Source organism: Fundulus heteroclitus, chromosome 14 (assembly GCF_011125445.2).
Source record: "Fundulus heteroclitus isolate FHET01 chromosome 14, MU-UCD_Fhet_4.1, whole genome shotgun sequence".
Taxonomy (NCBI): Eukaryota; Metazoa; Chordata; class Actinopteri; order Cyprinodontiformes; family Fundulidae; genus Fundulus; species Fundulus heteroclitus.
In genome coordinates this window covers 19,447,728-19,474,664 of record NC_046374.1, presented here as the reverse complement: position 1 = coordinate 19,474,664, position 26,937 = coordinate 19,447,728, and the positions used below count along the sequence as shown (strand labels likewise).

Here is a 26,937-nt window from a genome sequence, read left to right as displayed (position 1 = left end):
GCTGGAGGCCAATGTCCATGTCCAGCCGTGCACAGGTAGATCGGGACAGCAGGGTAGCATGCATCCCTCATCCAGGGCTACAGCACCCAAATTGTCTCATTTTCATCGGAGGGAGTAATCTCAATCCCGGCAGGAGGGAACTTTCTTTGATATGTGTGCTCAAAAGCTAAAAAAAGAAAAAGCTAGGAGGGGAGGCAGTGAGAGGAAGGAATTATTAACAAGAAAAATTGAAAAAAAAAAAAAAACGAACATCTTTGCCAATTAGATAGAGAAGGTTTGGACACAATTTTGAAGGAATCATTTTGAGAAAAGTTTGCCGCTATGTTAAAGTTATTGAAATGTTTTTAAAGTGTAAATGGATTTAAATGAGGAATCATTTATTGGTTCATTTTTAGGTGTTTTTCCAATCTCTAAAATGCCAGCGTGACCTGAAACTGGTATAAAATTTGATTGCTGCAGCTACATTTATATTTTCTTTTCACATAAGACCAGCAATGAAGGATATTTAGTAGAATTTCATGTTACTGCCTACATTACCACGGGAAAGTCTGTCTTTGACATGCTCCACGAGGAGGGTAGGCCAAAAACAGGTCATTGCTAAATAAGCTTGCTGTTCAGAGTGCTGCACCCAAGCATATCAATGGAAAGCTGAGTGGGAGGAGAATGTGTGCTAGAAATTCATGCACTAGAAGGCTGCATTGAGAGGATTGTGTCATCCGCTGCTGTTGGTCCGAAGTGTTTTATCAATCCAAAGTCATCCCTTCATGCTTCCCTCTGACAAGCTATAAGCAGATGCTAATTTCATTTTCCAGTAGGACTTGGCTTCTGCCCACGTTGCCAAAGTACCGATACCTGGTTTAATGAGCGTGATATTGCTGTGACTGGCTAGTGAACTGGCCTGACCTAAACCCTGTAAACTATCTATGGAGTTTATTCAAGAGGAAGATGCCTACAATGCAGATGAGCTGCAGGATGGTACTTTGTGCTTTCTGAGCAGAGCCAAAGGCGGATCCCTGAGATCATTCAGAGTCCTGACCAAGTACTGAGTGCATGTGCTGTACACTATAAATGTATGGGAAATAGCGCTTTATCAAGTCAGACAACCCCAAAGCACTTTACATTACAGTCAGCCATTCACACATTCACACCTGGATCGGTGGTGAGCTTTGTTAGTAGCCACAGCTGCCCTGAGCAAGACTGACAGAAGTGAGGATGCCATGCATCGGCGCCACCGCCAGCAGGCAACGACTGAGACAGTCGGAGCAGGGGATTGAACCGGCGACCCGCCAGTTACAGGACAAACTCCCTGACTCCACATTTACTTTATACTTCATCCTTTTCAATGGTACATAGACATATTTGTATTGCTCTTGTGTAATATTACAATTTTCTATTGTAATATTTTAGGTTTTGAATAGCTGTAAGTCAGTTGTTTAAATCGGCAGAAACAGTCTTTTGCTATACAGTGTCATGTGGGTAATGAATCTATGTGATATTTTAGTTTCATTTTTTTTTATCAGTGAAATAAATGTATTTTTTGCGTATAGCAGTTTTTGAGATGTTTCTGTAGTTTTTAGAATCAAGTTCTGGCAAAACTTAATTGGTCTTGAAAATTTCAGATTTGCCTTGTGCAAACTAAGGTAGTAATTGAGATGTATTTTGTTCTTTCTAGAAAAGAGAAGTTGAACAAATTCTGATTTCTCTCCTAAATGTTATTTTTCATGTCTTTGTGTTCTTAACCATACTTATTCTAGGTGTTGGCTTAAAAGCTCTATAAGTGCAAACCAGTTTAAACTTTGCTCAACCTGAAATGCCTTGATTAAAAAAAATAAATAAATACTGTTAACAAATCTGCACGCACATTGCAGAGGACTGAGACCAGGAAGTGCAAATCAGAACTTACTGTTTATAAAAAGTTGGACTAAACTAAAGTTTAGTCCAACTAAAGTTTCTAAACTGACAGGGAGCAGATCTACAAGAGCTTTATTTTCACCTTTGCACCTTACTTAGGCTCTTAATTTTTCGAATTTACAATAAAAAATAAAATAAAGGAAAATCTTTAGGCAGCAGCAACTGTTTTTTGACCATGACACTTTGTGTTGTAACTTCAAACCACTCCTTCATGTCTTCCCTACTGAAGGCGAGCAAGACTGACAGAAATCTTGAGGAAATGCTTGTACAGACGTAAACGCTGCTGTTCATCCGTTTTGAAGTATCTATCGCAACTTTTCTCTTACAGGCGAAATCCGCATAGCGTTCGTCCTGTACAAACACATCGGCGTTTACCTTTCCACGGAGAACGCCAGCATGAAGTTGGGCAGCGAAGCTCTGGCTACCAATTACTCAGTGATCGTCAACTCTCCCGTTATCACCGCTGCCATCAACAAGGACTCTAACAAAGTCTATCTCTCTGACCCCGTCATTTTTACCATCAGGCATCTGCAGGTAATTTTTTTCTCTTTCTGTATCCGTGTGTGTCTGTGTGTGTTTGGACCTTAGGGGGAGAGGGATTTGTTTTTACTTAGATGTCAGCGCCGCCGCATTTAATGTGCTCTTTGTCTCTTTCCATTTGTTTACACAGAGAGCACACTTACTGTGCCGCCTTCTTGATAGAACCTTTCATCATCATTTTCCCTCTCCCCGGAGCGCATCATAAATGTGCAAATCCCATTTTAAGGGAGTAGAAATAAGCAAATATGAAAACGACTTATTCACAGGAAGGTGTGACATATTAAATTGTCACAAACGGCGTTGCTCGCGATGAACGCAGGCTGTTGTTTATTGGCTTGGACGCCAGCTCGATCTTCTGAGCAAATATCAGTTGGATCCAGCCTCACTGGAGGCTGCTTAGTCATCGTGGGGCGCCATGACTTCTCCCTCCTGACTCCATTTTCCTCTCCGTACGCTACCTCCCCCAAAATGTCCCTGTTTTGTTTTTAAAACAACGCCTTCGGTGACTATCAGAGATGCTGAAGCCGCTTTTTTTTTTTTTTTTTTTTGCATGTTCAAAGAAAGCACCAAACGGCAAGAGAACGGGAAGAGAACAGAAGGATGACGATTACTAAAAGCACTATAGCTCAAGGATGTTGAAAGTAAATGGTGGGAAAATGTCAGGGGGACGATGTCAGAACAGCTGTCGCTCTGACTCACCTGCCCTGGAAGAAGTTTGTAATTCGAAGGCTAATTTTTTCTATTGGTCTGATGTCGATTTACTTTTCCAGTCTCTTCCTGCTCAGATGCAGTCATTTTAACAAAATGCTGCCCTTTAGCGAACCCTTTGCCAGACGAAAATGTACAGAGAGAGCTGCAACAGTTTTATTTTTAGAAGGACATGTCATGAACACACAAACATAAGGAAGATGGTGCATATACAAGGGGCTTATGGACTTATTCACTAAATAATCCTGATTTTGCAATATTTCTTAATGCATTAACCTTGTTGGATGCAGCGTTGATGTGTAGTGCCAACAGGGCCATCAAATCAAGGGCACGCTGATCAATAGAACCAATCAAAGGGAACAATCACAACATAGGTGGGGAAATAATATTGGTAGTTTGGTGTGGACTGATTTTAGTTTTGCTATTTCCAACATGTAATTATAAATTAATAAAGAACAGAATAATGAATGAAAATATTCAACTGGCTTAGATGCTCGAAGAGGAGCATGTCGATATGTACACCTATTTAACCTACCGCCTTTAAGTACTACTTAACAAACGTACAATTAAATTATCAATACGACGTAATAAACCAGTATGCATTAATAACTGGATGCAAGTTCCCCGACACATTAAGCATAATGCACATAACAAATCAAGACAGCAACAGACACACAATCATTACAATAACCTGAGTTAGACGCCCTGTAATTAACAACCCAGTGAATCCTTCTAGCCTGGGGAGATAGTATCCTCATATTTGTTTATGAACCAAGTTATTTAAGTATTTGTTTTTATTTTATTTTATTTTGGTTTTCATTCTACCATTGAACTGTTTCACAACTATACACCTAAAGTGTATAAAAACAGCTTCCTGCATATTATGCATCTTTAGATCTAATGTGACCCTGAAATTATACCCTCCTCCCCCGCTTTCCTCACCCCACCATATCACTGTTGCACAATTATTTTAAAGGTGCATAGTGAAAGTTTTGAAGTTAAATATTATTTTCACTCCCATACAAGCCCTTACAATTCCCAATGTGTAAAATGAGTTTTCCTACATTTACCGCAGTTGCCTCTATAGGCTGGATATTTAGTTCATGGGAGAGCGATTTGAGCTGAATCCTTGGGCGTGGGTGCTTTGTTGAGACGCCACCGCCATTGACACATTAGCAAGACTAACGCAGGTTAACTCGTATTTATAGCTTTCTTACCTCAGAAGACTTCACGTCTCTAAACAGAAGACTTGTGCAGTCGCAGCGGCAGATGCTTTTCCTCTTCTCCAGTGCACGTGCACGTGCACTGGTGTCATTTCAACTTGTCACCAGAGGGGGCAGACATGGCAAAAATCCTGTAACTTGCACTGTGCTCCTTTTTAATAGTTTCTTGCAACAACAACAACAAAAAAAAAAAAATAGGTTTGTACAATATGTTCCATTATTAATGGGTGTGATGTTGATATCACAAAGAAAACTTTGTGATATTTTGAATGATATATTTTTTGGCTAGTATGTAGCAGCTCATTAATTTTGCTTTGTATGCAAATGATGCATTCAGCTTGTTGGCCGGCGTCGCACTAAGGTAGATGGTTTCACCTGACAAAGATCGACCCAAAGCACTAAAGGTCACAGAGAGGCTTGGACGCACTTCAAAAGCAGATGGAAGAGAGAGCGTGAGGAAGTTGAGGATTTATCACAATAAGAATCTTCGCCACATTGAATAACCCCTGCATCTTAGTAGCCCTAAAATGAATGGAATTTAATGATGGCAGCTGCCACCTTTTTTTGGAGATCTAATGTAAGCACTGTGAGGTGAACTGATTATTTTAAAAGGCAGCATCATGGCAACAAGAATAAAAAAAAATGTGGTTATTAATCGATAGGAGGAGCTTTTGGCATTTGATTGCAGCCCATAAATAAACGTTATATTTTAATAAAATGAATTTGATTTGCTGTTGCAGAGCAAGTAGTTTGCACAAAACATTGGCTTCCATACCAAAGTAGCTGGAATTAATGTTCATATTGAGTATCATGCAACTATTATCAGGTGTAGCTGCATCTCTGAGTGGTTTACTATCCTGCTGCCTTCCCGTTTAACCAGGAGGTTCTGGTCCGCTGGTCTTCTGGGATGATTATGTGTCCTCTAGTTATTGTTTCGCTTCCCTGCTTTCCCCATTTAACGGGCCCAATTAAAGCCATTAATGGTGACGGAGGGTCATCCTATCTCCTCGCACTGGAGTAGCTTGCACGAGGTTTTGAACGTGTGAAGGGTAAATGCAATCAGTGGAAAACCTGCATTCACAGAGGATAAACCTTATTAGGTTAATTAGCACTGAACAAAAGCGAAACCAGGAGAAAATAAAACCCTAGATGGTCACAGTATGTACAGTAAAAAAGGGAGATATGTTTAACCTTGAGCGCTGAGAGTCGCCAAAGAAACGGTGGGCGCTACTTTGCCTTGTTTCTGCAGCTACAGCGCCGGGGAAAATTGGACTCGAGAGGAAAAAGGGTTTTAGTGCATCTATTTATCAGCACTTACACTTTGTTGTGTTATTAAGCCTTTGTGTTGTGGGTGACTTTTATAAAATGGCGAGCAAAATAGCGGGGAGGCTCGCTTGTCATTAGGGTGGCAGCCCGGCACAGACGGCAGCGGTGCCTATTAAACAGTGGGGCAGTCCATTGTCATGCAGCGAGAGTTAAAGAGAAAGGTCAAAAAACACAATGAAAAACAGGCATGAGGCCGCTTGATGCTCCCTGACAGTGAAGGCACCTGCTATTCACTTAGAATGGATGCGGACTGCAGTCGGGATAAATTAACCTTTTTTTGGGGCAGATTTGTACTGTGCGAGCAAAAAAAAAAATAAAAAATCAAACCCGAATCCGATTGTGATTAGTCTCAGACACCTGCAACTGGTGAGAGTGAGGTGGGAGATTTGATTCTGCTCATACATCATTTATTTATTTATTTTTTTTGTTTTTTCTAACAGCAATCTGAAGAAAACTTCAACCCCAACTGCTCGTTCTGGAGTTACTCCAAGCGCACCATGACCGGTTACTGGTCCACGCAGGATTGCCGCTTGCTGAGCACCAATAGGACACAAACCACATGTTCTTGCACCCATCTCACCAACTTTGCAGTCCTGATGGCCCACGTTGATGTTAAGGTAGGACATTTCCTTTTTTTATTTTTTTTTTATTTCTTTTCTTGACACAGGGTTCCTAGATAAAAGTATATGCATCTGGATTTCATTCTTTTTAAAGTCTGGATGGGTATGGAAGCAGAAAATATGACTGGAAATATATTTGTACATGTATGTGACTTTATTCCCTCCTTCATTGTCTAACAGTTGTGCTTTCTGTCTTCCTTATGACTTCCTTTCTTGGGTCCTCACTTACATTTATTGTATCCTTCCTCGCTCCATCCTTCCTTCTCTTCCCTAACTTCGGTGTATTCTTGTATTTTCCTCCTTTCTTCTGTCCTTTCATGGTTATGTCCAAGCTCCTTTCTTTTTTGTGTGTCAAACTCCCATATCCTCAAGTATTTCGTTCCTTTATTTATTTGCGTTCAATTCCTCTTGCTTCCTTTCTCCCTTATGTCTTTCCTTCCTTTTATACTTCCATTGTCTCCTTCCTATTCTTATTTCCTCTAGTCATTCTTTTGAATACTCCTGTCTGCCTGTCGTTTCTCCATTCTTTACTTCCCTGTGTCCTTCATCGTCTTCTCATCTCTCATCCTTCCTCCCTTGTCCTTCTTTATTTCCTCATTTGTGTCCTGCTGTCTTTCCACCCTGTGCTCTTATTTGCATCCTTCTGTTTGTCTTTTCTTCTTTCCCTGTGCCCTTCCTTCTTTCTCTGTTTTTTTTTCCAGGTTCTATATTTAAAGTCAGTACCGCTGTAAAAACATCTGCTCTGACTTCATAGTTAACTTTATTATTTTATGCTTTAAATAAATATCAAGGTCTGAGAAATTTGAAAAGCTGAGCCTGGAAATGTGTCGAATCTTAGTATGAATAATGCGTACGAACCCTGTTATATGTGTGCAATATAGAAATTAGAGCCAAGTCAATGTAAAAATCCACGTGTCTGTCTTGATTTATACAAAATGTTTTAAACAGTGCAAACGTTGAGCAGAAGGGTGTATTGTTATTTAATGTTTTATGGTCACCTTGATATTTTTGGTTTTATGACTGTAACATCAATAGCAGATGATTAACATTTAAATTACTGGCATTCTTTATTTCTACAGCTTAAAAAAGATGACTTGCTGTATATCTATATTACAAGGTTTCTGCAAGTACCTGTTTTGGCAAACCATTGTACATTATTAGCAAAAAAACACATTTCCATGAATACCATTGCCATTTCAATGTGGCCTTTTACATCATTAGTTATTTTGAATTTCTGCTGCACGCCACAGCCTGCCTGAAAGGCTTAATATTTCAGTCCCTCTCTTGTATAAGTCTCCTCTTACTGGTCTGCAAATCACGTCTGTGGCAGTTCCCCCCCGTCTTTAGTGTGGATGCGAAAACAGCCGCTTCAAGCCCTTGCGTTACAAAACGTGTGACGTTGTGATGTGGTTAATTAAAGGAGGAAAACGTCTGGACAAGAACGGGGATGTGTTTCAGAGCTGCCTTTTCTGCGACAGAGTTACTGATTTTAGGTGCCAACACAGGTGACAATCAGCTCGTTACGAACACAGGAATCAGCGAGGAGTCGCTCTCTTCTCTCTTGCCAGTTTTAAGAAATAAGGTAGCACCTAATTTGCAGAGAAAATCTCAAAAGTTAACTTGTTTTAATTACCTTGGTTTGGGGAGAAAAAAAAAAGTTGTATGTGTTGTTTTCTGCCATTTTGTTTTCTACAAGCCGCGCTGACTCTCTTAAGATTTTGGCCAGATTCGTTCTGAGCTCTGAAGCCTAGATTTTAAAGGTGGAAGGGTGTCAAGGTTGTTGGAGTACGGAGGAGTGAGATTTTCTACAAGGCTCTTGGGAATGAATGTGGACCTGCACCTGGAGAAATCAAAGAAACGTTCACAGTTAACATTTTTTGTGATACAGTAACCAATTAAATGCCTAATTTCATTGGTTAATTAAATTCTGAAAACTTTATACAAATATCCACAATTTTCAATAGGAAATATTTTATCCATTCCATAAACAATAGAATGTGTGGTTTGGTGCTGACCGAAGTATTTATTTCAGCTAAGGTTATTATCAACATATAAATGGTAGAAAATCCATGGAATGATTTCTTTTAGACTTTAGATTCAATTACATTTTTCCTTTTATGCGTAAAGATCAGCACCCCTAATGGAAGGTACTGTATATTATAAAGAACCCTGTTGTTTCTTTGTTGTTTTTGATAGGGTAAGAGATCATTGAAAATCTGAATATACTTTACTGAATACAAATACATAGATTCATGTCAATAGAGTCCATTGAACCTCTTTTACTCTTTATTTGGTGTAGGACTCTTTTCCTGACACATGTAAATATGACGCTTATAAATCACATCTTTAAGTGGTACAGATTGAGAAACTGACAATGTAAACGCTTTTTGAAGCAGTTTCCTATTTCTCAGGTGAACATTTTATCCTCAGCTATAAGTGTCAAAGGCTTGGGGCAGAAAGAGATGAATGAATCCTTTGGATTGTATTCAGCCTTTGATTTGATGATTTACTTAAAAAATAATAGTTGTATTTTTAGTTATAGTCCTATTCTAATGGGATTAATTTTACCTAGGTACCACATGGAAACTACTTACAATAGTTTGCTGAATTTAGAGGTCCTGTGATTATAATAATCCAATGCAAACGGGCATATCTGACTACTCCAGGTCTCAAGGCTCTATTCCGAATTTTTTCTGAAAACTGATTTTTCTTTTCTATGAAGGGAATAGTTTGCAATGCTGAATATATGCTTAGGAAAGTATATTGGTAAAAATATTGTAAAGAGGAAACTTTTTTACCATAGTACGAAAGACTTAAATTTATTCATTTACTTTTTTTTAAGTTAGTTTGAAGTTACCCAAATGAAGGGAAGTCTTGCTCAGCTCATTGTGTAAAACCACTCGCAGGAAACATTGTTATATTTTCTTGTTTACAATGGCAGGGCCACCATCTTGTTTTATAAGCATATTTTACAGATTGTATTTAGTTGCTCTTTGAATTCAGCCCAACTTCCAGATGACATAATGACATAATAGCAACTTTTTTAAATAATTTCTTTAATTTCTTTTTGTGAAACAAAAAGCAGGGGGAAAAAAAATTGATTGATCAGGTTTGGTATAATAAAACTGGACATTTTATTTCTAAGCCATATCGCCCAGCCCTAGTGTAAACCCCTTTGAGTGGTCCGTATGGATGGAAAAGTGCTATATAAATTCAGTCAATTTGCAATTTAAAAATATTTTGCCACAAAACTCAATATATCATCCATTTTGGCCAAAGAAAACTCTTAATTGGACACTATTTTGTCCCATGTGGTTGTTGGGGTTGAACAAATTGACTAATTGAGACTTACAGTCAATGTCTTGGTCTGAACCAATTTTAAATGAGAAAAGACAAATTTTCAACATATTGTTTTGAGTTAAACAATAAGGAAAGACTTGAAAATATCTTCATTTGTAGATAATTTCAGAGGGAAATGATTGCAGCTGCAGAATCAAAGTGCAGCATTGAAGTTAGCTCAGGGACTCATTTTCTGTGCCAATGAGGTACATCACAGATATCTTTGTTAAGGTTCCACTGTTTTCCTTTCAAAGTTCAAACACACCGAACAAAGGATGTTCAGGGCAACGTCGGTGGCTCTGAACTCACACCAACTTTGCGTTACCAAAAAAGTCATGTAGTAAGAAAGTTTTTGAAATTGCAACCTTCAATTTTGCAAATATAGTTTTATCTTTATATCCCTGTTTTGTTTTTTTTTAAACAGCGTTGCAAAGTATTTTAGATGTAACTGTAACAAAAGCTGTGAAAAAACTGTATTTTTTTTTATTTTTTTTATTTTTTTATTTCTTAAATAATATAAACAACCTTCCAGGGCTTCATTCCATTTGGGGGCGGCACAGGTAGTCAAAAGAAGATGGCTGTTTTGGTCTTGGAAGACTTTACCGATCCATTGTTTAGTCCAGAGACTCACTTTTAGTCTGCAGACTTGCAATCTGTAGTCTGCAATCTTGTGTTGCTCCAAATCCGGACCTCCCTGGGTTAATAAATTTGATTTACATTGATAATTTGTGTGTGATATGGTTGTCAGCACATTCAGCTATGTAAAGAACAAAGTATTTAATAAGAATATTATTAATATCTGTCTCATTTTAGTGTATTTTTTAGTGTATTTATTTTTTGAGCGTCGTATAACACACAAATGAAATCTAAACTTGATCATTCCTACACTTATCCTGCATTTTTTTTTAAAACATTAGATGTAGATTTATTGAATTTTATTCTGATAGGATACACGAAAAGAGCATTTTCAATGCCTTTCTTGCAGTGGAACTTCATTCAGTTCAAGGGGGGAATGAATACATACAGTCTGCCCATTATGGTTGTGTTTGTTTATTACAAATTATCCCAATGAAATACAGCTTGTGAGTGTAACACGACAGAATGAGTGTTTATGCTTTTACAGGGCAAGAATGCGAAAGAATGCGTCTTTATTTGTAACAAGTGAAGTTCACATGCAGTTTCCATCAAGTGGAAACGTTTTAAAAGGCAGAGGAGCTGGTTTGAAAATAAATCCGAGTAGATATTAGGTGGAAAAAGCAAATAGTCATCGGTCACGAGGGGGACAAAAAAGGAGTTTTCATTATCATATGGACAGACAACACAATTTGTATCTGTCACAGGAGGTTTGAAGAGCTCGCTGCTGACAGAGCAGAGCGGTATTTGGGATTTATTATGGTAACTGTCTCACTGGGGGTTTTTCCTCCTGAATCTGTGGGAGAAAACGAGATTCCCTCGGTGAGAGCGAGCCCAGCTGACCCCAGTCCACAAAACTACAAGCCCTGTCCTTGTTGTTTGTGCTATTCCTTATTTTTTTCCTCACCTGTCTCTGCTCCCCGATATGGATTTATCCATCTTCCTCTTAGAAACAAAAATAATACGCATGCAATCTTCCTGGCCCTTCCCAACGCCCGCACAACCCTCTCCTCTCCCGGTGGGTGGGGCTGGCTGCAGAGAGCCACTGTTTGTCACTCAGCAGTGTGACTTCTGGACCCACTAAGCTCCCTGCAGGGCTGAAGTCGAGTCTGGAATAGTGAGGCGGCGATGAAGAATGGGAGCCTTCCACGATGAAAGCAGAGCAGGACGAAAAAAAATATAGAAAAATAGGGAGGGGGGGGGCAGGAAAAGAGCTCTTTTAGTTAAGCCAATCCCCCCAACGTTTTTGAAAAGCCTGGCCACTGCATTCACCAGAGAAAAGTTGACAGCGGTTGCACCCTAATTCTGAGGGATATTTTTTTTTTCCCCGCCTTACCTTTTCTATTTAGTTATCTTTTCTACCTTGACATTATAAAAGGCAGCTCATTGGAAACTGCCACTAAATGGGAGCTATAAAGGCTTTTTATTTGACAAACTGTCACCATGCTTGATCTAAAAGCACAGCCAATGGTGGGAAAATGGATGTATGTGTCTGTGTTTCTGGGAAGTAGTGGCAGATAAAGAAATCTTATAAACCGAGGAGGCTATCGTTTTATTTATTTATTTATTTATTTATTTATTGTTGTTGTATCCATGGCAGCACAAAACAGCAAGGCTCATCTCTGCATTATTACTCATAACCCTCAGCGCTACCGATTATGTTTTAGGCTTGTTTATTTCTTTGAGACGTTGTAATTGCTTTTTACCCCCTCCCCACTCTGCACTCAGTCCGGCGTGACCGTCATTATTAATCTTGTTTTGTGGGCCAATAACATTTGTGCCAAATGGGGGGAAGGATGACTACCTCGCTGAAAAGACGGTCCTGTTGGTGAACTTGGTGCACAGCTTGAACACCAAGTTGTGGCAGCATTGTATATGTTGTATATTTCACAGAGATTGAAGAATCTGAAGCTATCTTAGCATTGTCATCTCTGACATTACATCCCACAGAACTGGCGTACTGAGCGAAAATACAATAGTTTAATTGTGTTAAGCTGTTATAGGGAACTAGCCTCGTGAGACCATCCTGATCTCGCGAGCTTTCAAGGTTTCACTCGCAGATCAGTCTGGCTACTCTACGTTGAAGAAAATTTGGAGCCGTTCACCAAACGAACATCCAATCAGCGTTGGCTTTGAGGCGGGTTGAGGTGTGACGCAACGGGATGCGCGTCAGTTCAGTCTAAACAACATGGCGGCTTCAGCCAATGAAACTAGCGTTAGCGTGGCTATCGAGCAAGTTTTATCGGAATTACAGAGTATTTCTTTGCTGAGCTAACGAGCCTTTACCTGGGGGAAATCTCTTCACCAATTTGTAATAACATTTTATATCTGCACGTTACTATTGTATTCAATTTTTGTTACATTTTCGCATCCATGAAATACTTATTCCGTAGCAGTTTTGTTTTTCCCCTCTCATTAGGCAGGTACAGCCATTTGGAAAAAAAATAAAATAAAAACCCTCCTCAATCAGCGCAAATATTTTACTAATATAGTTTTTATTATGTCATTAAAAATGGAAGCAGCCTGACCTCTCACTCCACATAATCCCCCCCCCCCTCCAAAACAGTCTCTCAGATAAAGGTAAAACATTTCTCTGATGTGCACCTTGTATATGAACCTCTAGTTTTTCAGCTCATGATGCAACATCGGTGGATTTGGTTTTTTGGTGTATTTCTTCTGCATGACAGAAAGTGTGCTACCTTGGTGGCATAAAGGTCTGTAATGCACTGTTTATGCACCAGAGATTTGTGGGAGAACAACCCACCCCCCACCCACAATTGAACAATGGATAAACAGTTTTAGGTAAATGAATATTATCCATTTTTACAAAACTGGAACATTTAAGTAATATACAGTTATAGTGAAGAATTCTGGTGTCTCATTTGTTTGAGTAAAATTACTTTTTAAAAAATAACCTATAAGCTGGTTATAATTAACAGAAATAAAGGCTTGAAAGTGTCACTCTGTGTGCAGCTAATTCTTGTGTTTCATTTCCAATAATATTCTAATTAAAGTGAATACTTACAAAATGTTATGTCAAAGGTAATGAAAAACTTAATTTGTGGTATTGAATAAGCAAGGACATCCTTACATTCATCCCAGTTAAAATGGATAAAATTTCAATAATTAAACATCATTACTCAATAAAAAACTGTCTTCACTTTTTAGACATTTTGTGCATATTTTGAGTCAATTGATTCAGTCTGTTAAAAATCAGGACCAGATATTTCATGAATGTACCATATAACCACTATAATGTCATCTATAGTTTTCACACAAGGTAATAAAACAGTATATAATAGGAATATCTGTAATAAAAAAATATATATTTATACCCTTCACTATTGATAATGGAAAACTCTTAATCACAGAAGCAGCATGTTTAAATAGAGATACCCAGTGGTGGAAGACCCTAAAGAAAAGTAGTAAATAGTCACCTGTGCAAACTTATGGTTAAAAGTATATCACATTTTCTTTGCTCTGTTTTTTTAGCGAGTAACATTTGCAGTATCAAGGGCTGAAATCACGTAGTAACTTTGCCCCCCTGCCCCCCCCCCCCCTACACACACACATATTCGGGCCTACATCGCTCCACGGAGGTCCGCGTGTACTCAACGCGTACTCTGTGCAGACTCTGCGCATACAGGTGCGTGTAGAGCTCAATTTTTGTGATTGTGTACGTGGTGTCACACGATAAACTGCTCAGAGGCAAGAAGTCATCATATTGAACTGTTTTATATGTGACCCCGAGCTTGATACATCAATGCTTGACAAACCATGACACCAAATTTTTTAATGTTTTTTTTAACTGATAGAATTAGATCTGGGGGTTTTCCCTCCTTAGACTGTCATACGTAGCTGACTGACCACTCGCAGCAATAGTATTATAAAGGACGTACTTAACATTACACGCACCTGGAGAAATTGTTCCCCTGGCCCAGGTATTTTAATAAAATAAACTCAGCTAAGAAGGTCTTTGCAATATGTATGCTTAAAACACCTAACCATGACACAACTTGGTCCGAATTGTTTTATATTTATATCTGTGTCAGGTCTTCGCTGCAGTTACATTTAGCATTAGAGAGCTTTAACTACCATAATGGGTAGTGTATTACGAGGGACCATTACAGTGGCAGCATAGTGCTGTCACTGCTTTCTGATTTACCTCTGGTGTTTTGGACAGTCAACCCAGAGGAGTAAATGGCTCTGTCTGACCCCGCTGTCTCAGCAGTGAGATGCAAGTGGCCACACGAACAAATGAAAAGCATTTTTTGCAGAAGACAGCTGCATGCAAGAGATTATTATTTTGTCTGTGGCACCTTTACGAATGATTGCAGGCTACTATTATGTAGCGACTGATGCGAGTGGGTGTATTTTTAAAGGGACTTTTTCAAAAGTGGAAATCGTTATAACGTTAAAATGTCCCATTACTTAGGCAGGAGGGATGTAGTGTGTGTAAAATAAATTAATTCCACTAAACTTCATATTAGTACGCTCACCGTGATGAATTTGGAGCCCACATGAACTTTTCTTTTAAATAAATGACCTGGCTTTTGTGTAATACCTGATGGAGGACATGAGTTTAAACATTTTTCAGCCTTGTTGCTTAGACTTATTTAGGTTACTTGGTTTTAGGTCACGTCACAAAATAAAGGAGCTCAGTGAATGTCAGGCACGGTTGCTTGCATTTTAGTGGCATCTGCTTTTATCATTTTTCTCAGTTCTAACTCACCTACCTAAACAATCTCTAGAGGCTATTGAAGCCCTGAAATTTCTGAGAACAGCTAATGGGCTCTGAGATTCTAAAGAAAATATTTTAGATATGGATTGCAGCATTAGTCAGGAAAATAACAAAAACTTGGGGCTTTTAAGGAAGTGTCTGGACCATTCTTCTTTCAAGTTGAACTTGCAAGACAACACACAACTTAATGATTTTTCTTTATCTCTAAGTTGAGTTTTCCCATCAGAATGTAGGTTTAAATTCATTGTTGATTACAGGGAATTGGTTGGATTAACTGGCACAGACGAGGCTTTTAGGACACGATGTAAGCTTTTGATTTGAGCTCTTTGCTTCCTACCAAGTTGCCTAACGAGCTGTGTCTCGGTGTATGAATGTGTGCGCGTTAGTGAGAGCGACTGGGTGAATGTGGCTATAGTGTACAGCGCTTTGGGTGGTCAGCATGACTGGAAAAGCGCTATATAAGTTCAGTCCATTTACCGATTAAACACACACTTATTCATCCATCCATTTTCTAACACATCTATTCCTTGTGGGGTCGTGAGGGGTGCTGGTGCCAATCTCCAGATGTCAATGGCAGAGATCCGGGGTACACCCTGGACAGGTCGCCAGTCTATCGCAGGGCAACACAGAGACAAACAGGACAAACAACCATTCTCACACACACTCACATCTAAGGAGAATTCGGAGTGGCCAATTAACCTAGCAGTCATGTTTTTGGACTGTGGGAGGAAGCCGGAGTACCTGGAGAGAACCCACGCATGCACAGGGAGAACATGCAAACTCCATGCAGAAAGACCCAGGGCAAGGGGAGGACTTGAACCCAGGACTACTGCACATTTTGTATTTATTTTTTAGTGTTTTTCTTTTTTGTCATGGTGTTGGTGTTTGTTCAGTACCTTTTGTAATGTTCAGCTTGTTAGTTTCTTCCAGTGATTCTGTTCCCTGATGCGCTGACAGCTTTTTCACTTAATCAGTCTCACCTGCTTCCATTCCCAGAAATCACTTACCCTTCTATATATACCCGTAAATCAGATTCTCCTGTTATCCTCTCTGCTCTCTTATGTGTCTGGTTTCCCCCTTTTGCAGTATTTTTGCTTGTGTTCTTTCATATATATATTTTTTTTTTGTTAGCAGTGTTTGCTTCAGTTTTTTTCTCATTTTACCCTCCCTTCTAGTTAAATGTATCTGCTGCATCCAGCTGGTATTTGGGTCTTCATTTAACCAACAGTGAGTTTTTACAAAATGTTTTTATAGTACTAACCTCTGGACTGCTCTGGATTGTTATTCTTTATTTATGCCCGCATTACTTTTGAACAATGCTCGGGATCACTGATCTGCCGAAATACTTAACATCTAGTTGGTTATCGAAGGTGAAGCATTTGGAAGTAATCCTCCTTTATTAATACATCCACAAATGAGCCCACAGCGTCCTTGACTGTTGCTACAGTATTTTAGTTTCTATCATCTTCACTACTCTGAAACAAAATCTTATGTAAATAAAGGATGTTTAGTCAACATTAAGCTTAAATCCAGAAAGTGTCTACCTTGTCCTTGTGGCAAATTTGCATGGAGTTAGAAGTTGTTGATTTTGGATCCGGGTCGTCTTTCGTGAACTCCTCGTCAATCTGTGGTAACACAATGGTGTCCCTAAATGTTCCAGGTGATGCCAGGTTTGATTGAGCCTTGCTGGTTCTTGAGATGTTCTTTGACACCCCAACCAATTTCTTTTCATCTGATGCAGAGGGTCTGGACAGATGATTTTATGTTCAACAACTCTCAAGCTTGTCATAAACTGGAAACTACTGGAGCATCTTCAAGTTTGACTAAAAATTGGAAGGATTTGGTGCCTTCTGCCGAAAAGCTTTATTGTTCGGTGAGAAAAAAGATGGAGATATTTAGCCACAATGACCAGAAGTATGTTTGGAAGACTTTCTGATGCTTTTAAGCTGTATACCTTCTTTATATTCTGCCTTTAGACCTCTATTCACTCTCTAAGGTGAAGGTAACAAGGTAGATACCGGGAGGGTACTGAACTACCGTTAGCTGACATCATTTTCAGTGCCCTTGCAACTAGAAAATACCCTAACAAATGATAGCAAGGCAGATATCTAGGTCACATGTATCACTATCTCCCAATCGGACAGTAACCGATCAGGGCAGTCAAGGTTCATTTTGTGTTTCATGATGTAACTTAGGAGTTTATGTACACAAATGCCAAAAGCAATTGTTCAAGATAAATCTATCCGAAAGCCATGGCATGAGAGTGGTGGAGACAGTGTCTTAGAACACAGTGTGACATTAGGTGCGTGAGCTGAATGCCAACTCCCACCACACAAGCTGTAGTCTTTCTCCGAGCCCTTTTAAACGTGACAAATTTGCCAGCCCCCCTGATTCATGCGCCCTCTCTGCAACTGTTCCCCGTCTCCATGCAGCTCATAAATCCACGGTCCCATACCTTAGGTGGATTTGTCACATGACTCCTTGCAGTGGGCCACCACCCTTTAGCGCAACAGTCTGCCCTGCCTGACACTATTTCATGAGTCAAAGACCAGCTCCGGAGGCACACAGGGAGATTTATGCATTTTAATTGGATTGGCTCCGTGCCCCCCCAAACCCCCCCTCCCATGTTGGGAGGGGTTCTTTGAGGTATAAAGGATTGACTCTTGGTTCAGGTCTTTGGCTTGTTTGCATTTCAGAGAACTTTTTCAGGAGATTTTGGCTTTAGATACGGGATGTTATGATAATTAAGGGCATATGATACTATATCAGGTTTCTGTGAGTTGGCCAGAATGATCAATGTGCAGTGCATGAGGCTTATTGCCAAGTTTTTTTTTTTTTTTCTTTCTTGTTATATACCGCAAGTCCTCGGAAAACTTATTTTATGCTGTATGCCAGCAGATAGTTCAGAATCAATCTCATTAGACCTCCTACGCTGGATGAAAAATAAGTTTCTTAGGAAGTAAGAGAAAAATGGCATCCATACCCCTTAAACGTTTTCCCCATTTTGCCCTGCTACAGCAACACTCTTCAATTAATTTTATAGGGATTTTACTTGATAGAGTAACACAGCGTGTAGTTGTGAACTGAATGGAGTGCATTGTTCTGTCTTTCTTACACAAAGAAATGGGAAAAGTGTGGCACGCATTCGTAGTCAGTCCTCCTCCAACTCAAAACTTTGCAGACGCACCTTTTGATGCGATTACATCAGCAACTGTTTTAGGAAATATCTCTCATAGATTTGCACTTCTGAAAACAGAAGGATTTGCTTTCTTTTTTTTTGCAGTTTGGCCGATTCAGACCGGTCGACAAGTATTTTTGTAGTCCCGTTTTGAAGTCTTACCTCAGATTCCTGATTACATTTATGTCTGGACTTTGACTGGGCCATTTTAATACATGAACATACATTTAAACTATTCCACTGTAGCTCTGTTTTGTTCTTTGGGTCATTGTCCTGTTTGAAGGTAAAACTCCTGAAGTCTAAAATGCTTTGCAGTGTTTAAAAGGTTTTCTTCTAGGACTGGCCCGTATTTTGCTCCATCCATCTTTCCATCCAGCGTAGTTTTATCTGCTGGAAAAAGAAAGCATCCATAGAACCTGTTTGATTCTCAGGAGGCGTGTGCAGGGTGATGTGCAGCGGTAGTTTTCCACCACACATAAGATTTTGCACAGAGGCCAAAAAGTTTAACTTTGCAATCAAAATATTTTTTTTTTTTTCATATTTGAGAAAATTGGACTCCTTTAGGCTTTCTTCTTGCTACTCTACTATACTCTACATTGCAGATTGTACAACTAATGGTTGTCCTTGCAACACATTCTCCCACCTGAGCTGTGAGTCTTTGCAGCTCATCTGGAGATAATATGGGCCTTAGTGCTTTTTCCTCTATTAAGGATGGATATTGTTTTACGACCTAACCCAGCTTTAAGCTGCACTACTTTATCCCTCACCGGTCTGGTGTGGTCTTTGGGCGCCATGATGCCGTTTATTCATAAATGTTCTGTCACAGACCTCTGAGGCGTTCACACATTAACCAGACTTATGCTGAGGTTTCATTAACCAAAGATAACTTAATTAGATGACCTCCAAAGGTAATTTGTAGAACCTGACAGGTGGTTACATAGAAATAAACATCTTACTTTTCGGATTTTGACTTGTAAAACGTTTTTTAAAAATAAAAATTTTCCTTCTTCACAGAATGTAATCTTTTGTGTTGCTCTGTCATAAAACACTAATAATAAATAATGGAGTTTCAGGTTTTAACTTTTAACAAATAAAAATACAAGCTGTGAATACTTCAGAAAGGCTGAGCCAACAGCATCGGTACTGTATGACTGGTCAGCCCTGTGCGACGCGGCGAGCGAATCAGCAGAGTGAATTACCTCTGCCCACTTTAAAGTCCCTTACAGAGCCTTCCGCCGCGCAGGTTTGTCAGCTTAAAAATAGGTGCAGAAACTCTACAGATCCCATCACTTGCCATCCTTCGTGGGCAAAGCTTCTCGTAATAGGAACCTTTTCAGTTGAGATATTGTGTCTGGTGTCGCAGAGGCATTACCCGCCTCTTAGAACAAAGAAATCATTCCACGGTGAATCCATCACCCAAGTGTAGATGCACTCCCTGTCATACTCCTCCTGCTTCTTTTTGCTCCCCATCCCCTTCGACATCTCTTTGTCTGACCCGTCTTCAATCGGAGGTGAGATAGAGATGGATAGAGCCCCCGGCCACAGAATTACCCAGGAGGACTAAGAGTCTCCCTCACAATGGGCCACGGCTCGTACCACCCACTGCATCAATGTCTCCATCAAGCAGCGGGCTGAGAGCGGACCGATGTGTCATATGCATGACACGCCGCAAAGGATCCAATCCCAACCACTGACATGTGTTGCCACCTCCTGCGTAGCCCCCTCGTCTAAAGTATGGCGTGCAGACACCCATGCACATTCACTCCCAGATGTCTGCTCCGTACAACATATTGCCACCCCTCCGACGTATACACAACGGCTCATCAGGCAGCAAAATCAAAAGACCGCTCTCCACAGACTCGAGGAGCGCCGCGGCTGTTATTATACCAGAGCCTGTTAATGATCAGCATCTGTTCCCCTCACTGCGAGCGTTAGCTCAGCTCCCTCTAAACAAGGCCGTTGTGCACAACTCCCCACTAACTTTTTTTCTTCTGGTAGAAATAATGCTGAGGGTGGTTGAAATGTGATTTAAAGAGCTGCTTGTTTGTGGAGATATATTAGCATTTCTTGTTGGCCTATTCCTCAATGTATGCAAATATTAGCCGGGTCTTTTTTTTTTTTTCTTAAAGTAGGAGCTCCAACTCATGTATTATTTGCTTGTTCCGAAAACTGCATACGCTGCCTTGAATTTCAAAGAGTCATATGTTATGTTAGCCATATATATATATATATATATATATATATATATATATATATATCAGTAAAATGAGCCTACAGCTTACATAATAGAGGAAAGATTATTTTAACTCTGCCTTATGTGCTCCTTTATACTACTTGTCACCATAAATCTACGCCCTGCATGGTCGTACATTTATTATTTCCCTGAATTAAAATAATGTTGGTTTGATCTCGGCTTGCATATTCACCTAAAAGAAGGTTGGCTGGTTCATGTGGTGTTAATGGGCAACTTTTAAGTTTTGCACTTTTCAAAGACTGTTAATAACTAAGACTGTCTGAAATATAAGACAATCACTGCAGGAAACAGAATTCACGACTTGGCTTCAAAACAGCATCTATGTCTTAAAGAACTTTACCAGCTCAGCCAAGAAGAACCAGCCGACTTCTGTTTGAAGCTTGTTGATGGCTAAAAAAAACATGTGGTCGACGTTCAACCTGGTGTTTGTGTGTGTGTGTGTGTGTGTGTGTGTGTGTGTGTGTGTGTGTGTATATACACATGTGATTATTAAGACATAGTAAAGTCACTCTGCCTTGGAAATTACAATGGTGCTAGAAATTATAAAAAGACCAAGTTTATTAGGAAATACATGGGAATAATATTCTGTCAGATTATAGACTTTAAAACACTTCTGTTAGTATATAAATCCCTGAATGGTTTAGCACCTAAATACATCACAGATCTGTTATATGCAGTCTACTCTGCATATCCAGAACCAAACATGGAGGAGCAGCATTTAGTTTTTATGCTCCACTTATCTGGAACAAACTCCCAGAATACTGTAAAAGTGCTGAGACCCTGAGTTCCTTTAAATCAAGGCTAATAACCCTATTTGTTTAGAGTTGCCTTTAAATGTTAATGTTGAAGTTTGCAGTCCAATTTCTTATACTGTATCTGACCTGCTGCTACTATTCTAATCAGTGTTTGACTCTGTAATGTCCTCTGCATCTGTAATGCTTTATTTTTTCTTTTCTTTTTTCTTGTTCACGTACAGCACTTTGAATTGTCTTATTACTGAAATGTGCTTTGTAAATAAACTTGCCTTGCCTTCTGATTACAATTGTATATATTGAAACTTTTGAATGCTCCCACATCACTATCAGTAAAATGTCTTAGCAAATGTTTCAGGCGAGTAACAGGTTGTTTTGGGCTAGGCCCTAATTCTCTTAGATTTTAAGGGCATCTGTGTCTCATTACCATTTGGGTATAAAAAAATTATAACACTTTTAGAGGTTAGACGTGAAAGTGCATGCTCACATTTCTAATCGGCTTCCTAACCTCACACCCCCCCCCCCCCCCCCCCCCCCCCGACAATCCCTAAAAGTTTCAAATATTGCTTTGTTTGTGCTTGTCTTTAAGCGTTTAGGGCCAAGACAGTAAACGTATTTGCTTTATTATTCACCAAACATATTCCTTTCCTGCTTTCAACGTCCGCAGGTCTTCCATTTACGGATACAAACACTCTGCCCCTGTTGAAGCAGAGTCTAGGCTGGATTCCTATCTTTTCATGAGAGCTACACATTTATTGTCAACAAAAAGTCGTTTCAGTGCCCAAAAGTGTCGGTGGCTCCAAATGACAATCTGAAAAGAGAAAATTACCCAAAAGCAAACAGTGACCGGCATTGCCCATGTTACAGTTTGATTGGATTCGTGTTGTGCTGGTCTTAGACACCTGTGGCCCATTGGGCGGCTCACTTTGTTTCCCTTTGTTACCTGACCAAAATGAAACAACAGGGGGCCATTTTAAATTGATTCACACTGACTAATTCATGATTCATATCTGCCACCTGTGGCTTGGTGTACGGCTTTATTGGAGGCCTGAGTGGCTCCACTTTACTGCTAGAAAGCAATCCTGAAAATAAAAGCTTCAGCATTGTTTCCATTTCAGGGTCATTTCTTTCTGGGTTTTTTTCCCCCCATTCCATAAATATAGAATATATCCTGATACCGTTGTTTCTTTTTTCACTTAATCCCCAGAAATCTTATTTGGAGTACAAGAAGAAGAGCAGTGTTTTAAATTTCTTCGTGACACTGCTCAGCAACCTGCGTTGTCATTTCTTTTGCAGAACACAGACCCTGTTCATGACATGCTCCTGGACGTCATTACCTGGGTGGGCATCCTGCTTTCGCTGGTGTGCCTCCTCATCAGCCTCTTCACCTTCTGCTTCTTCCGTGGCCTCCAGAGTGACCGCAACACCATCCATAAGAACCTGTGCATCAGCTTGTTTATAGCCGAGTCCCTGTTTCTGGTGGGGATCAACCGCGGGGACCAGCCGGTAAGAATAACAGGGGGGGAACTGCTGTCCATCAGATGGTATGCAAAGATCTTTTGTAATTTTATTTAAAAAAAATATTTTACCAGGAACTTAATCATTTTAGTCTTATTAAAATTCTATTTAATACTGTGCAATACATATTATGTTCTATATATGCATATGTATGTGTGTGTGAGAGAGAGATGTAGCATACATAAAAAGGAAATGCAAAACACGAAACAGTGATAAAATGCCAAGCCATACTAAAAGCTTCTAGAAATACAAATATCTCCAGCTGCTTTTTAGAATGATCCATAGTCCAAGTTCTTGAAAGGTTTGGAGAGATTCACATTACTGTACATACACAGTCCATTTTGATTTTAATTAATGAAATGTATAGATAACATATATAGAAAACTAATGTTTTATTATCTTAAATCAGAAAAAAGATATTATTTTCTTCTCGCTTTTTTTCAAGATTCAATGTCTTGCTTTATGGTTGGCTAGAAAACTAAAGAAAATGTGACTTCTGAAGGAAACATGTTGCCAGTGCATGCACAAGCCCTCTGCACTTAGCTGTTGTCGAAACACCTTCAGTTCAGTTTGTTCAGTGTCAGTCAGGAGGCGTACGTCTGTCAAAATGCATCTCCCCCTTTAAGTGTGTCCACCATCTTGAATCTTCCAGCCTGAAATGTTTTGGGGGGGAAAAGCTATAACCTTTGATGTCGTGCTGCGCTGAGAGTGGGGCTCCCCGCCGCGTGTCAGTGGCCCTGGACTATTTTGCTTCTGTTTGGCTCACCGAGAAGAAATACTGAGAGAAAAGAACTGAGGGGCATTTACTGAACAGGATCTGCCTCCCGTAGATGTGCCGAAGTACGCACAAGGTTCAAAGTTCACTTAAAGACTCTCCCAGCAACAACTTCCATCTCACTCACCGATAGATCAGTGTTCTGTGCAGCAGGCTGCAGCTAAAATAAATTTGTCAGCTACTTCAGGCTAATCCAGATTACCGCCGCAATGCCCTAAACCTCCTCTTTGTGTAAAACCTGGAACTTCTTTTCTGGTAGAGCTCAGCTGTGGTAACAGAGGAAACATGTTATTACATTTTCAGGAGGTTTTGCTTGATACTCATAGAGCAGAAAAAGGGGGAGGGGGGGGGTCATTTCATGCTTAGGGGGCAGCAACAGGCTTTAAAGAGAAATATTTTAAATGAGGTTCTCTGAAAAGCTTATAGGAACATCATACCTGATGAGTCTTTTGGATTCTTTATTTTGTATCAAACAAAAATCTTTTTTTTTTTTTTGAAAATGTCGCCCAAGACCAAAATGGATTTCTGCTGGGTTTTTTTTTTCTACTGCAATTTTATGAAATCAACTTTATTTGACAAAGTTAGCTGTAGAACATTTGAAGTAAAATTTTACTTATGTATATATATATATATATATATATATATATATATATATATATATATATATATATATATATATATATATATACATATACTCTGTATACATCAAATTGTATGTCTTTTTTTAAATCCTTTCTTACATTTTAATTAAATTCCCCCTTCACAGATGTTTACTTACATTTGAGCCTGTATCTGGGAACACTCATAGGGGGGTTTTGCAAAAATAATGGAAGAGATGGAAGTGCGTCAGACTGGAACCGCCAGATGTCATCGTCGAAGATCTTAATTGATTATTTCGACTCTACTTTAAACCAGACAGCCAACAAAAAGGACATTTAATGAACTCTGTCCTACCAGTTAGCGCCACAATACATGCACTTGTGGTACCGACTATGTTCTAACAGAATAATTACCCAACAGAAAAGTAAGGTGGTAAGGTAATATGCTTGGCTTTTTATAACAGCTTTGCTTTTAAATTACATTTCGAGTGCATTTCGTGTATGAAGATCATTGGTGGTGCAACACCCCCTTTCTCTATTACCTCTGTAAAATAATCAGCAACTTTTGTCTCAATAAACACTTGATAGGAACCTGGCAACAATAAAAAAAAAAACATGGTTAAATGGCATTTGCTTAACCTGCTGTGATGTTTTTCTTATGGTGGCAGTTTTTTTTAAGAAGGTAGAAGTCTGCGTGGACTAGTTGTTGCCTTTAGACAGCAGGACCAGCTCATCTGGATATGTGCTAAATAAAGAAGCCACGAGAACCATCTACTGCAGAGTAGATACGAACTGCATCAAACTAACTTCTTAATAAAACTTCTAAAATACTCTATTAATCCACCTGAAGTTCCTCCTGCATTCTTCTCCAGACAGAAAATAAACGTCTCTTTGCATTGCCAGAAAACACCTAGCTAACAGCCTTTGCGATAATTTGTCAGATTAACCTTTATTGCTAATTATCGCTCATTAATCACTTTACAGTGTATTTAATGATTCTGAATCTAAATGCCACAAAACGGAAACACTACACCTGAAATTGTTTAGGCCTCAGGCGGCCTAAACACATGTATATTTTCCTGTCGGAGCTTAATAACCATCAGAAGTTAAAAACCAACCTGCCTGCGAAGTTAAAGACAATGCTTTGGGGCCTGCACCTTTTCCCACCCTAACATTTTATGGCTATGACTCACAGCCCAGCGGTAGAATCACTTTCCCGGACTGCAATTAATGTCCACTCAACCTTTTAGTTATTAAACTGAATCCATTCCAGTAACAAAATACCCTAGTTATGTCCAACTGTGCCAATAATTGGATCAATCCATGTAAGTGCGGGAGCAGACACGGGGAGGGGGCTCGCGGCTGTACTCGCTTTGAGCACAGAAAGAATGCAACCACATTATGGGCCTGCACCTGGTTTTATGTTGTTGTCCTGAATGGCTCTTGGACGGCAGACTTCACTTTTTCATATTAGCCTGACATCCATGCCAGCTACAGCGAACAACAACTCACGGACTGCAGTGCTCTGCTGCCAGTCACCACAGGCAAACATCCAGTGGCTTCCGCCAAACAAAGCTCTGCCATTCTAATTCGAAGTAACGCTGACTCAGGGAGGTCAGGGAAGGCTGCTGATTGGAGTCGAGGCTCATTTTGCCATTCAAGTATTTTTTTAGGAAGTATTTAAAACAGTCAAGAGTGATTATGATGATGATAAAATCTGCTTTGTTTTTTTTCTCCTTCCCTATGTGCCACATCTCCTTTACCGTCAAACCTTCGCAGGTTGCGTGCGCCGTTTTTGCCGCCCTGCTTCACTTCTTCTTCCTGGCGGCCTTTACATGGATGTTCCTCGAGGGGGTGCAGCTCTACATCATGCTGGTGGAGGTGTTCGAGAGCGAGCACTCGCGCCGACGATACTTCTACCTGGTGGGTTACGGTGTGCCGGCTCTGATCGTGGCCGTGTCTGCGGCGGTGGACTACCGCAGCTACGGAACAGAACGAATGTGAGTGCAAATTCAGAATAGTTATTTACATGTTTATGGAAAATGAATGGCTCCTGCATTTTGAGTTGTGTATGATGTCTTTTGTCTTTTAGTTCGAGGTTGTCTCACTATGTAGTTCTTGAAAAACATCCTGTACTATAACTTATTGAGAGGAATGTTAAATATATTATTATTCTTCGGGAAAGGAAAGTTTAAATTACGGCCTATACAGTCATAAGAAAAAAAAAAGTAAACCCTGTTCACCAGATTCTTTGGACAAATCAAGCACGGTGATGGAAGTATGTTGATTTGGGCCTTTTTTTGCAATCATAGGATCTGGGCACCTTCGAGTTGTTGAGTAACCTGTGACCTCCTGTCTAAATACGTATTCTAGAGTGGAATTTGAGGCAAGCTGTCTTACTGCTAGAGCTTGGTGGATTTTGGTTCGAATGACAAGAATTAGATTCAAACGCGGCAGCAAAAGGAAAATAATTAAGGTCTTGCAGTGGCCTAGTCATGTCCAGACATCACCTACTCTGATTGGATGTTGAGTGAGTGGTGTAAAAATAAATCAGAAGGCCACAGGCAGATATGTTCAAAATGAAAAGTCCACTACATCAATGTAAAATGGACTATTTACATCATATGAAATGCAAATACTGCGTTAATGCTACTAAAAAGTGGTACTATGAGAATTATGGAATCGTGGGGTTGTCTTGGTTTTCCCACAACTGCATCCACAGTCTCCAGACTTTCCTTTTACAGTGACTCTATGCCGTATCGGACTATTGGATATACATTTCTGCTGAAAGCAAAAAAATTCCATTACAACCCCTGCCAA

At 39.7% G+C, this 26,937-nt stretch overlaps 1 protein-coding gene across 22 annotated transcripts in view; it reads left to right on the top strand.

The window, feature by feature from the left end:
- Window positions 1-26,937, top strand: part of LOC105937280 (adhesion G protein-coupled receptor L3) — a 333,177-nt gene that overhangs the window by 257,233 nt on the left and 49,007 nt on the right. For all 22 annotated transcript variants that reach the window (XM_036146482.1, XM_036146481.1, XM_036146486.1 and 19 more), the window contains 4 exons: window positions 2,240-2,445; window positions 6,149-6,325; window positions 22,522-22,731; window positions 25,897-26,117. In XM_036146482.1, coding sequence (XP_036002375.1) covers window positions 2,240-2,445; window positions 6,149-6,325; window positions 22,522-22,731; window positions 25,897-26,117 — 814 coding nt within the window. The remainder of the gene's footprint in view (window positions 1-2,239; window positions 2,446-6,148; window positions 6,326-22,521; window positions 22,732-25,896; window positions 26,118-26,937) is intronic.